Source organism: Ambystoma mexicanum, chromosome 1q, assembly GCF_040938575.1.
Source record: "Ambystoma mexicanum isolate Mex_15411 chromosome 1q, UKY_AmexF1_1, whole genome shotgun sequence".
Classification (NCBI taxonomy): domain Eukaryota; kingdom Metazoa; phylum Chordata; class Amphibia; order Caudata; family Ambystomatidae; genus Ambystoma; species Ambystoma mexicanum.
Genome location: NC_090922.1, coordinates 192,409,053 through 192,425,235, shown reverse-complemented (window position 1 = coordinate 192,425,235; position 16,183 = coordinate 192,409,053). Strand labels below are relative to the sequence as shown.

Genomic DNA, 16,183 nt, shown 5'->3' with positions numbered 1-16,183 from the left:
CATACATCACTGGCACACAGTTGTAGCATGCAGTTTTTCTTTGGTTTGTTTAATAAACATAGAATCTTAAATACTTCTGAGACAACATTTTGGTCATTCACTTTAGGAATGTGAGCACGACTTGTGAGGGCACCTTTTCTACAAACTATCTGATACAAATAGTTGAATCTGAGAAGTCACCTAACCTCCTCACTTTGTGCAGCACACTACAACATATAATACTGTGGTCATGAATTACAGAGAGGTTCGCACACATCCGGAATAGGGTGTTTTCTCACAAATCTTAAAACTACATGGGATAGGATTGTTGGAATGACCGGCACCGCGGTAGTACCGGTGCCAGTGATGCCGGCATGTCTTTGCCAGTAGGATCCTGATCTACTGGCAGGTCAGCCTGCTGGTAGCTTAGAGCCCCCAATGGCAAACTTGGGTTTCCCCGGTCTGGAAAATTGCTGGTGCCGGCATTACTGGCAATTTGTCCGTCATTTGTACCGGACCGCTGTCCTCGTAATGAGGCTCATAGCCTGTGCACGTTTTTCAACCTCAATACCATTTTCATGGGATTCCCCCGCACAGAGCAGGACGTAAAAAACACTGTGTGCTTTTCCCCACTCGATGGAGGCCCTCCCCCAGCATCTCCAACCACATCACAATGATTTTTATGCTGCCAGAGAGAGAGAGAGAGAGAGAGGTGGGGATCCCTGCAGATTCTGCCTGTTTTTTTGCATTTGAAATGCGCAGTAAGTATTTGCATATTGACTTACCTGTGAAATGTAAATCTGCTGCATCCTCAGACCCATGAGGCACTCCTAGAGTAAACCTTCCATATGTCTTGCTATATTACCACTCCTTTCATGACCAATGTATTATTTGTTAAATCCTGTAAAACATTCTTGAGAACTGGATCCAGGTTATGGGGCATGCTTTAACAAAGATCAATATAAATAGTATTTGACCCTTTCAAAACGAAGAATGTGGGTTTGTTTATTGCATATTGCTTCCCAGTGTACCTACTGATGCACAACCTGATTTAAATATTAAAATGAAAGTAGTAACTCTGGTTTCTTTTGCAGATTTACGGTCACAGGCTACCTAATAGATATTTGGAGAAACTACTGCAATCACCTTATCCCCGTTCAACACATCAAATGAAAACACAGCTTCAGACAGAATGCAATTGCTACATCGACGCAACAAACTCCTCTTGGCTTGCTTCCTGCTGTTCACTGTGCATGTTTTGCTGCTCCAAGCATATGGCTTCTCCAAGTGTGTACTCATCTTCAGAGAAACGGCTGGTGCCAATTGCACAGGACAGGACATTCTAAACCTGACAACAGCTGTTTATCGACTCCCAAACATAACAAGCTGGTTGGATGCCTCCTTCAACAAGATTGAAACTCTGGAAATGGGTGCGTTTTGCCACATGGACCGGCTCCTGGAGTTGAGGTTGGCCAATAATAAAATTCATGCCATTCAGGAAGGAGCATTCCAGCACCTTGAAGGACTCCACTTCCTTGACCTGAGTAGCAATCTCATACTCTCACTGGATCATTTGGACTTAACAGAGCTTCTAGGTCTGCGGGTGTTACAAATCAGCAATAACTATATAACCAGTACAGAGGCAAGTTCCCTAAAGCCATTGGCTAGACTGCAAGAGCTTGACCTTTCTTTTAACAGCATATCCAAGTTTGCAGTTGTGGCTCAAGCTATTCTAGGTCTAACAGAACTGTCCACGCTACATCTACAATCCAATCAGATTTCTGACTTGAGTTCTGGCTCGCACCTGACTCTTTTGCCAATGCTCCAGCACTTAAACCTGGCAAAAAACAACATCACCTTTCTTGACTTGTCTAACTACATGCTGCCCAACCTGCAGTCTTTGGACCTGACACGCAACAACATGTCTGGTGTAAATACAAGCTCCTTCCTCAATGTGAAAAGCCTGGTAAAAGTGGTGTTTGATGAGAACCCCCTCAAGATATCTCAAATCTTGGATTTCCCTCTGACCAACCTCACTGCTCTCCACTGGTCAAGCATGCGGCCTGCCCTCGGGCAAGACATGTATTCTGCATGCCAGCTGCTCCGCACTTTGCCCAGGTTAACACTGCTTGACATTGAACACTCTAAAATACAATCTCGTGATCTGCACTTAATTGGCAACTGCAGCAATCCCACAACTCTAGATTTGTCCACTAGCCCTCTCGGATATCTGAGAAGAAATTCATTTGCATCTCTTTGGTCCCTTGAGAACATTCACTTGAGCAAGTGTAAACTGAAACAGATCCAACCTGGGGCCTTTACTAATCTATCACGTTTGCGCACCCTGATTCTTGAGCGTAATCTGTTTGAAGAACTAGAAGAGTTGATTTTCAAAGAACTAAAGAATCTCCATTACCTGGACCTCTCAAAAAACTTTTTGACAAGACTTAACCCCAAAACATTTTTTGGCCTGACAAAGCTTAAGAAATTGATACTGTGGAATTGCAAATTAGTCACTGTACCTAGGAAAACTTTCATGTATGTGACTTCCCTTACTGTTTTAGATCTGTGCAGCAACAGCCTAATAATGATAGATGACCTCATTTTTGAGAAACTGAAAAAATTAGAAATTCTTCTTTTAGCAGGGAATAGGATCTCATCTATCAAACCACAAGGATTCCTGGGCCTCTCCTGCCTCCGCTATCTCTCACTCTCGCACAACAATTTATACAAGCTCGACCCCGACAGGTTCCGTTTCCTTAGGGCCCTTAGCAGGTTAGACCTTAGTAAAAACCAGCTGACGTGGTGGAGCAAGTATCAGAAGCCCAGCCCTTTTAAAGAACTTAGATCCCTAAAGCATCTAGACCTGAGCTATCAGGATAAAAGTAGGCCTGAAGGGGTTTCAATCCAGCTGTTTGAAGGCCTAGAGAGCCTTGAAATTCTAAATTTGCAGGGTAATCCAAGCATTTTTTTCCAGAATATCTCACTGCATCCACTCATCAACCTCACACAGTTGGACTTGTCTGATATGTACCCAGGAGGCATATTTAATTTCCGCTCTGATTTGCTTCAGAACACCAGGAAGCTCAGGCATCTTAAGCTTAATAGCAACTCTTTGAAAGATTTACCCGAAAATGCTTTTGTCAGTCTGGCCTCTTTGGAGAGCTTGTCTTTGAGGGATAACACTCTGACGAACATCAGCGAAACTTTGGTTGGCAATCTCACTGCCCTGACTTACTTGGATGTCAACATGAATCCTCTATTGTGTGCATGCGAGAACTACTGGTTCCAAAACTGGTCCACCGTCAATCCCCATGTCCAAGTGCCCTTAATCCGCTCTATCAGATGCTTTGGCAGGTTTGAGGGAGCAATCAATTTTACTGAACAGGATCTGTCCTTCTGCAACAATGACATTGCAATGGTCATCTTCCTTTGTACATTTACGGTCACGCTGGCCACCATGCTGGTCACTATACTTACTGTTAAGTTCAGATGGGTGCTGATTTATTCATACTGCATGATGAGAGCCTGGTGTGAAACGAAATTCCGGAAGGAAGCCAGACCTCATCATCTTTACGATGCCTTTGTCTCCTGCTGTGCTGAAGATGAAGGTTGGGTCATGGAGAATGTACTGTTTCACCTGGAAGAGAAAGGCCCACAGAAGTACCGCCTCTGTTTCAAGCCGAGAGACTTCCTACCTGGTGAATTGTATATTGATAGTGTACAGAATGCCATTAACAACAGCAGGAAAACACTCTGTGTTGTCAGCAGTGGGTACCTCAACAGCGACTGGTGCAGGCTGGAGATTGAGATGGCTTGCTCCCGAATGTTCTACCAACATGAGGATGTTCTTATAGTGGTATTTTTAGAATACATCCCCAACTACAGGTAAGGGGTAGGGATGTATTGGTGTTTAATTTCCACAGGCAAAATCTGGTTCAATTGGCAACTCCAACATTTCCTGAATTTGCAGAGCTGCAAAAATGTTTGATCTTTACTCTAAGAGAAGCATCTTAATTCAAACTGAAGTATGTACCAAAATACAATTGGCTTTAATCTTCATCTTCAAAATGTTGGTTATTTAAACAAGAGTATTTAGCAAACAATCTCGACGTTTTGAAAATATATAAAGTTAGTGTAGTACTTTTTAATAATGGAGCACAACTTTGTTAAGGATTTCTAAAAACTGACATTTTTAACTGAAAGATTATAAAGAAAAATTGAATGCAGTTTCAGTTTGCATTTTTCAAAACAATGTTGCATCTTACTTTAGATTCACAGTCAATTCTGAGATAACGGCTCACTTTTTACAAAAATGTATTTTGCAAATAAGAACACAAACAAATTCTCTTTTTTTCACAATGTATTCTAGCAAAAATGTAGAAAGATGTTTCCTGAACTTTGGGAAATTTGAGGACGTGGTGACTTTTCATAGATATGGATGTTTTTACAGATATAAAACAACGCAAGTATTTATTTTCGCACAGATAATTCTGGGCAATATACATGGTGAATTGGAGGAGGTAATGCAGTTTCATCAGCTTCGATGAACCAGGAATAAGCAAAGAGTCATATTTATTCACATATTCAGTGAAGGAGAAGGTTACTTTATAATGTGAGGTTTGTAGCATATCCTGAAAAATTTGATTTCTTCCATTAGTGTCAAGAGTTTAAGCAGCAATGTGAAACTCTGTTTGCATTTCTGAGAATATCCTAATAGCTGTTTAGTACATGCATATTTTAGAACAATAAAGTATCATGAGATAAACTATGAGATGATTTTATAGTGGAATAACTAATCCTCCCAAAAAAATGAATACTGACTTCTTAAACATGCATATGCTTCCTGCAATTGTAGTTTGCCTGCTGGTGCTTTCCATTCATCAGGAAATTATAATTAATCCTAAAAACATTTGAGAACATTTTAATTAGCAACTCAATTTTTTGAATCCCTCTTAAATTTTATAAGATTAACTAAACATTCAATTTTCAAAATATTCCTTAATGATATGTATAACTTTTAAAACACTGTCATGCATTCCTAAATGTTTTTTTTAGAAGGAAATACTATAAGCAGAATGAATGAAAGAAAAATCATATCAATGTGACCACATTCCTTCCGGATCTTTTTGGGGAAATATTGCATTTCCTTCACATACACATAAAAGACATACAAATGAAATCATATAATCCTAAAATTGAAAAATCAACACAAATAACAGGCCAATACTGAAACCACCTACCTATAACGATTTGATTAAAAAAAAATCAAACTAGTTAATATTCAAATTCATGTACTTACAACATGCACAGCAAGTTGGCAATGTTAAATAAAATGCCAAGTATGGTTGTAGATGTCAAGAAGTTCATAGCCTCTGACTTTTGACTAATTTGTTCTCATCAATGATATTGTAAAATTCCTCTGATTATAGGTATTCTATTGAGTGGGAATAATAAAGCATACTGCACATGTGATTCTTATATTGTTCTATAGACTGAGCAGTAACTAGATTACCCTGATGCCACTTTGCAGTTCGGGAAGCTGAATGCATAACATTCAGCCAGAGTTTTAAAAACAATAATCTCTTGTAGGCATTTATGATCAAATTAATTGGGCCAAAACTCTTTTTATAGCTCAAGAATACGACCACAGTTGTACCTGCTAATTTCCCATTTAGAAAATGCCTAGATGTGGCCTATTCACCATAAACAATCTTCACTGCCCCAATATCTTTACCTGTGATTACTATTCCTTCATTCTGCAAATGCCCATATCCAATATTTTGCAGCAACTTAATAGCCCTCTCCATTCTACAACCTCATTGTCACATATTGTGTCCCACATAGTCTCTTTGGGAACAAATAATTTGTTTTGTTCGCTCTGAGCCAGAATATGACTGTCCTCAAATGTGCTTCATAGGCAGAGAGTGTAAACATAATTCAGAATAGTTGAAGTATTTTTTGGCTAAGAAAAGGAGCTTCTATAAAATAATATTTCTTCCACATCTAATATGCCATAGGATTCATAGCCCCATAGTTCAGTCCCAAATGGGATCGCTGACCCTGGGTATTTATTGGATAATAAGCGAATGGCGCCTGTTATTTGTGCCGCTAACACTTTGCCGCTGTACTGTATGCAGCTGCCACTTTCCATTTGCCTATAGTCTAATCAGAAGGTTGTCAAGGCAATCCACCTCTCCTATATTATTCCTGGTAAATAAAACAATAACATTCAAAATTGTGTACTGATGGTAAACAATCCTCATATTTTTGGTAGTGGTAACAGGCCTATGTTGCATAATTGACTTATGATTTCTAATAGTCTATTAATACCCATGTGAGTTTTAGAGATCAGGACTACTTCATCAGCATACAATAGCTGGAGCATCACAGTACAAGCAGTGGATATTTATAGCCAGCTGATTGATATGCAGTAAAAATAGTGGGTTGAGAGAAGAGAACAGAACTCGGTGTGACCCCATTTTAACATCAAAGAGGGTTGTATACTTGTCACATCATGACACAATTATTGCTACAGTTTATGAATCTGCCTCATTTGTATAACGCTGGTACAACCAAGTTTGCTTTCATATTCTTGGACCTTGAATAATCATGATCCAATACGGCATGACTATATTCAATTCTTAGATGCCTTTTGAAAAATGTTTAGACATAGACTCGTGAAAGGTCACTCATGAATGAGTTGTTGACCATTGAACAGAGGTCTACAGACCTGATAGTAAACTTTACCCAGTTCGAATATTTAGTAGCAGAAACCACATGGACAGAAGACATTCAAGCCATGGTGCATTACTGAGACCACATGGGCAGAAGACATCAAAGGCCCAGTAGCTCAAGTTATTCCTGCTCCCACAAATCTTGAAATCGATCTGACGTATAGATTGAACAATGTCTAGGGTAAAGATGGGGAGAGAGGCGGAGGTTTAAGCTCTGAAAACCCTTGTCATGTCCTCTCTCTGAGAACGTTCCAGGGAATAGTACTCCAGAACCCATGCTACTTGGAGGGATACTAGCCCCAGTTTTAATGAAGAATATCAGGATCAATATCAGGTCTGACCTGGCGGAATGAAAGGCACCCGCGAGCACCGCATGTTGGATGCACCGCACCGTTATAAACTGTGCCGGTGCATCCGACCTCCCTATTCCCATTGAGCCATATGGGGTTCAAATGGGAATGGGGAAGAATTTTTTCCGGCGTTCAGGAAAGGGCAAATACCTGTGCCGCAAGGCCATAATGACCTGGTAATTGCCCATTTCTGGGCGCCGGAAAAAAATGAATACCGGCGGCAGTCGTGCCTGTATTACAGCCTGTATTACAGTCAGCCAGCCAGCCTCGTAATGACGGCGAGAGTCTGAGACAAGTTCGAGCAGGGTTATTACTACCTCTCCAAGTGCAACCGCTAGCTTGGCATAGTGTCAGTATGGATTTTGATACATACTTTCCTCCCAAGAAGATGTTGATACCATCTTTCTGGTGTAGCCTCTTTCATAAAAAAGCCCATTTTCAACCTTTAAAAAGAATCCCTAATGCAGCTGGAATGGCCCAAACACTTCTAAAAACACTGATTAGACACCGCTGTCTTGCAGCATGCATAATCTCAGACAGAGGACTACAATTTGTCTCCTGATTTTCGAAAATCCTTCAGAAGCACCTCATTATCACGGCTCACATGTCTTCGGCCTACCACCTCCAAGCGATGGACAGACAGAACAAGTGCATCAGAACTTTGAGAAGTATTTCTGATTTTACTGCATGCGACAAGACACTGATTGGGTGAAGTGCCTCGCAATGGTGGACTTTTCATAAAACAACAACCTACATAAGTCCATCAGAACCTCCCCATTCATTGGTACCACATCTAGACACCCAAACATGTTACCATCATCTCCTGTACCTAGTACAATGGTACCAGCAGTCAAAGAATGGTTTGCAACCCTCAACATAATATCCTTTGTCATCTTCGCTAGAATAAAGATGATTCCCAAAGTGTGCCAATATGCATCCAAAGAAAGAACCCCCATATCATCAAGGTCAGGAGTTAGGGCTGTCTACAGGAACCACACATAAATTCAGGCCTTGATATATCAGACCACACTCAGTAGAGAGTCCTGTCTCTAAAGGCCTTCAGGACACACAAGATAATCAGCAAAAGTTGTCTTGATGAACATAAAAGTCAAGTTTGACTCTTTTAAACGGAAAAGCATGGCTCATAGTTTGAACGTCATGAGGAACAATGGGGAAGTATTTAAGAGAATACTTTAGGGGTCATAACGAGTTGGGCGGTAACCAGACGTAAATTTGCTGGAATACCGCCCAATGCAATTACCGTTACCACCATTTTGTCCGGTGGTATTACTGCTGGATTACAAGTGGCAGTGGTGGTGTAAATCCTCATTTTCATGGAGTCCATTGCACTCAATTGGGCATTTCCGACGCAATTACTACAGCGGTAATGCAGCTGCAGTAATTTCACCGAAAATGGGAGGAAAAGCAGCAGATTTACCTCCAGCTCGGAGCTGGCGGTGAATCCTCCAATTCCAAGTTGGGCGGTCCAGTAACAGTATTACTGCCCCATTTTCTGCACCACGAAACTCATGATGAGGCCCCTTGAAAGAGAGAAATTCAATTTACTTAAATCAGAAGGGGGCAGAACAAGTGCAGTGATTGGCCCCAAATAAAAGATGCACATCTCCATTGGGGATAACCTGGAGTTGGCACAGCCAAAAGTCATGAAGTCCAAGATCTAACAAATTTCCATGATCGGGACATAACAACCAAGTTAGAGACTGCTGTGATATTCAGATTAGAAGAAAGAAAAGGAAGAATCCTCCAAAGAATTTTCAGGTAAAAGAAAACAGCTATTTGTGATTGATTTGACGTGAGTTATGAACCAATGAGACTAGAACCCTGGGAAATCACATTTCAGAAGGCTAGAGGGGAGGCAGCAAAGGCCACTGCATCTGCCTCTAACTATCACCAGCAACTTATCAGAGTTGTCATTGAGCTAACGGGACAGCATCCAATGGTCCTCAGCCCGCATACACTCCTTTGATTGACACCGATCAATTCCCAGACTCTGCTCCATTCATACCAGGATCTGGTTGTGATAAGCATAGGAAGTGAATGGCCGGCTGTAGCCATACATGAAACTGGGACAACAGATTGAGGTAAAGGTTTAAAGGAGGCCACCAGCTAGAGGCCTGTGAGACGCCAAACAAGAAGGCAAAGCAAGTGTAGCCCAAGAGGCGAGTGCAATTGGTGGAGTGCTTTTGAAGAAAAAGAACTTGAATCTGGATAGAGCCCCCCTCGTGTTATTGTAAACTCCTAAACAGATACTTACAAATACAGGTGCTATGCGGTACCCAGCGATGCACACACATAATTAATATGTGGCATGTGCTGCAACTGAACCACAAATTAATGATTACAATTGTACAATCAAACATTCAAAATATTATGGATTAGTTGGGATATCAAAATGTGCTGGTACATTGCAATAATATTTAGTCCAATGCAAATTCCAAAAACAGCATTGTAGTGAATTTTATACTTTTTATTAACAAAGCATATATTTTTCTTCTTACAAGTGTGAGTTCAAAATATTCCTTTATTTCCTAATAATGAAAACATCATTGGCATCGCACATTTTGTCTCTTACCTTCAGTGCATATACAATTATGACATGTTGCACCTAGAAACTGAATTCAATGGGATACATCGAATCAAAGAATTACATCAAATACAGGTAATGTAAAGGTAGAGAGTGGCAGGTGTTTCATACTTATAGGCTTAAGTAATAACTAATATGTGCACTTCTTCAGGGTTTGACCCAATAAAGTGATCTAGGAATACAAATGTTATCAAAAGTTCGGATAAAACAGAGAAGCTTTGAACTTCTTCAGAAATAATTACATCTTTACTTTAAACCTTTCGAGACATCCAATTTAATTAAAATAAAGACCCTGCAGTCTACGTTAAGATCCTTACTAAAAGAAATCCTAGATCACTTAATTCAGTTCATTTTTATTTTCTCAGTGCTCTGTTTCTTTCCTCATTTTGGAGCAGTTCTTGAACAGACCACACAATCAAATTACTTACACGTAACACTAGGGGGCTGAATTCCTAAAAAAAAAGAAAAAGCATTTGCATCCTACAGTTTGAGAGGAAAGTAAATGCCTCGAAGAAACCCTCTCCTGCGGCAGTACAATATGCAGGTCTAACTTTTTCCCATATTCAAAAATGCGCTCCTGCTGAGGAAAAACAAAAAGTAGGCTGGGGATCATTATGGGATTCTGTATGGCTTTATCATTATAGACAGTAAATCGGACAAAGCAAGAAGTTTCTTGTTTCTAGTTGGGGAACTCAAAGGTGAAAGGATTACTATAGCTATTATATATACGCAAATGAAGGTTAAAAGGCTTTATTTGATCACCTACTTAGGAATTTTTGACTTTTGTGGAGGAGCACCCACTCCTGGAATGTGACTTTAATTTCATCATGGAGGCTCATGAGGGACACATCAGGGCCAAAACAAGGCAAATAAGGATACAATCCACTCTATTTTCCAAAGCAGCACTACAAGATATACAGAGACACTTACAACGATGGAAATAAAGACTCTACATTAATTTCCCACTCTCACAGAGTATATTTCAGGATTAATTATTTGTTGATACCTGACCATGTCCCAGGCTCCTGTCGTATTGATATGATCATGGAAAAAAAGTGACCCGATATTGAAAAGGCTTCCTTAGGGACATTATAATGCACCAGGAAACAGAGAGTGAAAAAAGGAAACAGGCTATTCTCTGCTTCTTAAAAAATAAACCTGACTTTCAAACACAGCCTCAATAAGAAGCCACACAATGGAAAAGTGTTTGTAGGTGAAGTAATTGAGGGTGCAGACAACCAAGAAACTGCCTTCTGAGCTGCAATTACTTGAGAAAAATACACGGACACTGGATCTAGTAAGAATTTACACATGCTGGAGGCAATCATCTCACCAATGTGCATTACCTTGACCAATAACATTCAAATTTCAAATTCAACAAGAAAGCTAATAAATAAATGGCATATAAATTGAAGACACGATCAAAATTGAACTTCATTAATGAAATACTCCATGTTGATGGCATGCAAAGAGGGGCACAAGATAAATGAATGTAGGACTTATTACGTAAGTCTGTACTCTGTGGATGGGCAGGAAAGTAAGAGAAATCTGAATTTTTACTCTTCAGGGGGAGGATAATATTACTGTGTGCAGTCATGTTTGGAAATAAGAACATTGTGGTAATAACAGATCTACTAAAAGCAGCAAAGCTTGAGTACTGTATGGCTTTCCAAACTCCTTTTTTAAGTTCTTCGACAACCAATCACTAAACCATTAGATAAACTTTTTAATCATATGTTGGGAGTGGACTCTACCATGCTCACTGATCCTTATTCTGCTTGTGTCAATCACTTAGCATTAATAGAAAATGAAAATGGTCTAGAAAAATCCTTGTTTCTAAGATAAGTTTCACAGTAATTTGTTGCCAGTGATAGGTTTTTGAAGATAGTCCTCCAGAGTTGCAAGGATTGGAGGCGGTTTTATTTTGAACATTTTCCTTCTCTATGAATATCAATTGAGTGAAACAAACAGATTAATGAGTAACACAAGCAATGTATTCTTTAAGTTTCAAAAAAATGCATTTGGCTATGTGGAAATGCATAGGTACAAGAAGCAGGTACAAGAAGCAGGTTTAGGCTTAAGCATACAATCGATAACATTAAACTAAAACCGCCTTATTTGTTATCCAGTGAACCAACATGCTATTGTGATCATTTACCAAAATATGTAGCTTTGAAGCATGAGTGAATGAAACATTCGGCCCATATCGTATAACGAAAAGTTTTACGAAGAAGAAATTCTGTTGTCTGCATGCACTCAAAACCGAATAGTTTGTTTGCTCACTGAAACTACTACTTAAAGAGCGTGCAAACAAATTCTTAACTCTTAACTGTTAGAGTGTTACATTTGTATCTAAAAAAGACGTCTAAGCAGGTATACATGTATTTGCGAGCCTGGGGTATGTGACTCTTGGACCTGTGCTTTTTTTTTACCTGGGGTTGGAGTGGGTTGTTTCAGTATAAGGTCCCTAAACCATGCCTTGTCCCCACAGTGGTGAGTGGCCCATTGGGGCACACGGAGCAGGTCCCCTCCTCCTTTCAATCACCACTGTAAGAGAGAGAGAGAGAGAGAGAGAGAGAGAGAGAGAGAGACCATGCATTTAAGTGACAAGAAGCCTAACAGGGATGGCACTGGGATGCCTGGCTTAGACATACACAGTAAAAATGTGCAGTACAGGTTTGTCCCATGTTGGTGGAGCAATGATCCTCATCCCATAACAAACATGAGGCTTAGAGTACTAAAATTGGAGTGCACCCATTGCTGTAAAAAGATCTAGATCCCTCCCCTTCCCTATCTGTCACAGAGGCTAGGGTCAGAATGCTGACTCTAACCCCCAGCCTGTGTGAAGAAAGGAGGCGGAAAGATGATGGGGAGGCCACTTCTGGCAGGTTTGATAGACTAGCCCCGCCCTTGAAGGGGTAAGGTCTAGCACAGTCTCTCTGTAGCCTGATGTTTTAGTGCTGCCATTTAGTCTGCCAGAGGTTTCAGAGGAGAGCTCACGAGGAGATCTAGAGTGGGCGATGGAATGTGAGAGCGGGGGCCTGCGTGTGGGAGCGGGTGGGGCTCCTGTAAGAGTGGGTGTATGCGTTTGTATGAGAACAGGGTGTGAATGTTTGTGTGTGCGCAATGCACTTTGGTGGGGCCTGCATCATGTTTGCAGTGCAATATATTGTAGACACAAGCAAGTGAAGCAACATGAACATGTATTACCATTGGAATGCTGGCATATGTCATTGGTACAGGTAACATGAAAATCATTTACTGGCCAATGCTGAGATATGTTTTGGTCACAGGTAACATAACAATCATTTACAGAGGCATTGCTGGCATAAACTGGCCACAATCACGATGCAAATGCATTCATACAGTGACAGGGTAGCATATATTGGGCAGCTTCAGGTTGTACATGTTTTTACTAGGGGAATACTGGCAAGTAGTGGACACAGCTAGCATGAATGTGATCTTATAGGGGCAAGCAGGCATATAATGGGCACAGCCAACATGAATGTGGTCCTACAGTTGTATGATGGCATATATTGTGCACAGTCAGAATGAAAATGTGTTTTTACAGTGGCATGCTTCTATATAAGGGGAACAAACAACATGAATGTCTTCTTACAGTGGCAATATCAGCATACATTGTTGCACATTGACAAGATGAAAATGTGTTTTGCAGGGCAATGCTGGTATTACATATATTGATGAGCTAGGCTTTCTGATTTTGCCTTGGGCACAACCAGCATGAAAATGTGTTGCAAAATGCTCCCGTCATCTGTTTATGCGGTGACCTGGCATCTATAGGATTTTTTCATTTGTCCCATTAGAACCGATTATAAATTGTATGGCTTTTTTACCCACTTGTTCTGAAGGTTTTCCCATAAATATGCATAATTTCAATCCATTATTTAAAATACTTTCTTGTGAAGAAACCCTTTTGTCGCCCAAACCGTTGCAAAAGGTTTGAGCTTCCTCACAAGTATTCTGGGAAAATAGTTATGCCACAAACATTAACCTGGCACCACTCTGCTTCCCTCGTGGATTTTAATGTTTTCTACTTCCTTGCATTCCATGATAGTGAGAGCAGCTATCAAATGCAAGACTTTGCCTGGCTGGACTATACCGTAACTAGGGATGTCATTTGACCAAAATGCAGTCATTTCACCAAAATGCTAGGGGTAGCGGACGTGACATTACATGAACCTTGACCTCAGACATCACAGGAAGTGATGTCATTTAACCCCACCCCAAACTGACATCACAGAAAGCGATGGAACATGACCTTTCACCCCTTGACAAAACAGGAAGTGGCATCACATAACACCACTATAATGTGATGTACATTTCATACAAGCATGGATCACCATATGTATTGGTAATATCAGGTTGCATAGGCCCATGTTACCAAATTACTGTGAATGCAAGCAGACGTCCAAGGCCAAATGATAATGATGTGTTATATAGCACTTAAGCTTAAGCGCTTTATATGAAACAAATGTACATCAATATCACCCAACCTCAGAAGGATGAAAGGCTGAGTTGAGGTGTTTAAGAACAGACTAAATCAGTGACTCACACCCTGAAGTGTGCCTGAAATAAACCTTTAATGAGCCTAGCAATTTTTTTTATAGAATTCCAGAAAGACAAATTATTTGTTATTCCTATCCTTTCTTATTTAGGGTCACTGCTCAAAGTGTTACACTTGTGGAACCCCCTGATTTTTAAAGAGGCCTGAACAAGAAAGCCAGTCCCTCCGAGAAACATAGATCCACATGGCGCTGGCCACAGGCGAGGAGCTTACATTTAAAAAAAATAAACAAAAGAAAAATGTTTTTTATGGGTAGAAAGGGAGACCACAGTGTCGCAGATGTGACCCCTGGTGAACCCCATCTGACGTCCATGACCGTAACCAGGACATAGTAAGGAAGTTATCGTCTCGCCTACCAAAACGCCACGTTCACTAGAAAAAACCTTGTCAGGCACTAGACAAAACCATGACAGGCACTGATGTGCTGCTCTCAGCCACCCCCCACCCTCCCCAGACAAAGAGTGAAAGCTCCTTCCTAGTGCGCCTGGAAATTCCCTGCCATAGCTATCATATTCAGAAAAAGACACATTTTAATTACATTTCTGAAGAATTAACGGGGTCTTTGACTCCAAACGATTTGCTAATCTAAATAAATTGCAACCAATGAAATGCTTTAACAATAGCTTTTGCCAAACACAGTAATCAGCACCAAAGAGCTTGTGGTAATGCTTTTGCAAGATTTGCTGGAAGGCTTCTACCCCACATAAAAATAATAAAATGGTATGTTAGTTAAAGGATATGTTTCAGCAACATTTCTTTGGGGCTTATCTTCAAGCATTTTTTAAAATGCTCCCAGTATTTATGATCGCATCTGTTGTATATATATTTTTTTTTTATAATTATTTGATTGCATTTTTTTGTGAATATAACGAGAAGAAAAAGCAAACGTAGGAAAGCAAATTAATAAATAATGCAATTGTACACCTATAGAGTATTGGGAATTCATTAAAGCAATATATCATATTTAACATGGAAATGTCTTCTAAAGAAACATTGAAAGTACATCTTTAGGCTATTTCTATCGAACATTGCACCCAGGGCGACTTAAGTCAGTAGAGCACACATAGATACATTCCAAGAGAGAAAAAGGGAGGTAAGAAGTGGGAAGGAAGGAAGGAAGAGAATTAAGAGCAGGAGGGGGTATGTGAATGGTTCAGTTCTATCAAATGTTTCACTCCGGCACATACTTAAAGATAGGTAGGGTGGATTGTATTGGTTTGATTACAGCTGTGATTTCAAAACTGTAACACAAACATATTTATGTTGACATTAGGAAAATGCATCATACTCTGGGGCCTCGTTACAACCCTAGCGTTAAGGGGTTAACGGTGCCGTGAAAGGCTGCGGCGCCGTTAAACCCTTAACGCCCGATTCACACTTTAACGCCTGCTTTTTGCAGGCGTTAAAGTCGAACCCGCTAAGGGACCTTGGTGCTAATTACGGCACCGTAATTTGTGGTGCCGTAATTAGCGCCTTCCCCATTCCCATTGAGCCCTATGGGCCAAAAATGGGAATGGGAAGGGGCCATGGTGAATGGGGATTTACCGCCCCGCCAACCTTGGAATGGGGCGGTAAATCCGCCATCCACCATGGCGGAATCCGGCATGGACCATGGTGCTAATAGCATCATGGTCCAACGCCAGGGTTGTAATGAGGGTCTCAGGAGACTAATGGAGGGACAAGTAGAATACATGGTCTTAGGAGTCAGAGGGGCTCAATTGTTTAAATGGTCAGTTCAGTTTGTGACAATTCGACATTGAGATGGAACTACATATTTGGATGTTTGGTGCTGCTGGTTTTGGGCCTGCACCAAAGTAATGCTGTGTTGAGAGCCTTACAAATTAGCCAACATGATGAAATGTGTTTATTGTGTTTATCTTTTTTACTGGTGTTTTGTAAGGTGCGAGCTATACATGTAGTCGCTTCT

At 40.5% G+C, this 16,183-nt stretch overlaps 1 protein-coding gene across 1 annotated transcript in view; it reads left to right on the top strand.

The window, feature by feature from the left end:
• Window positions 1-16,183, top strand: part of LOC138526445 (toll-like receptor 13) — a 314,600-nt gene that overhangs the window by 153,978 nt on the left and 144,439 nt on the right. The window contains exon 2 of the mRNA XM_069637207.1: window positions 1,074-3,867. Coding sequence (XP_069493308.1) covers window positions 1,172-3,867 — 2,696 coding nt within the window. The 5' untranslated portion in view covers window positions 1,074-1,171. The remainder of the gene's footprint in view (window positions 1-1,073; window positions 3,868-16,183) is intronic.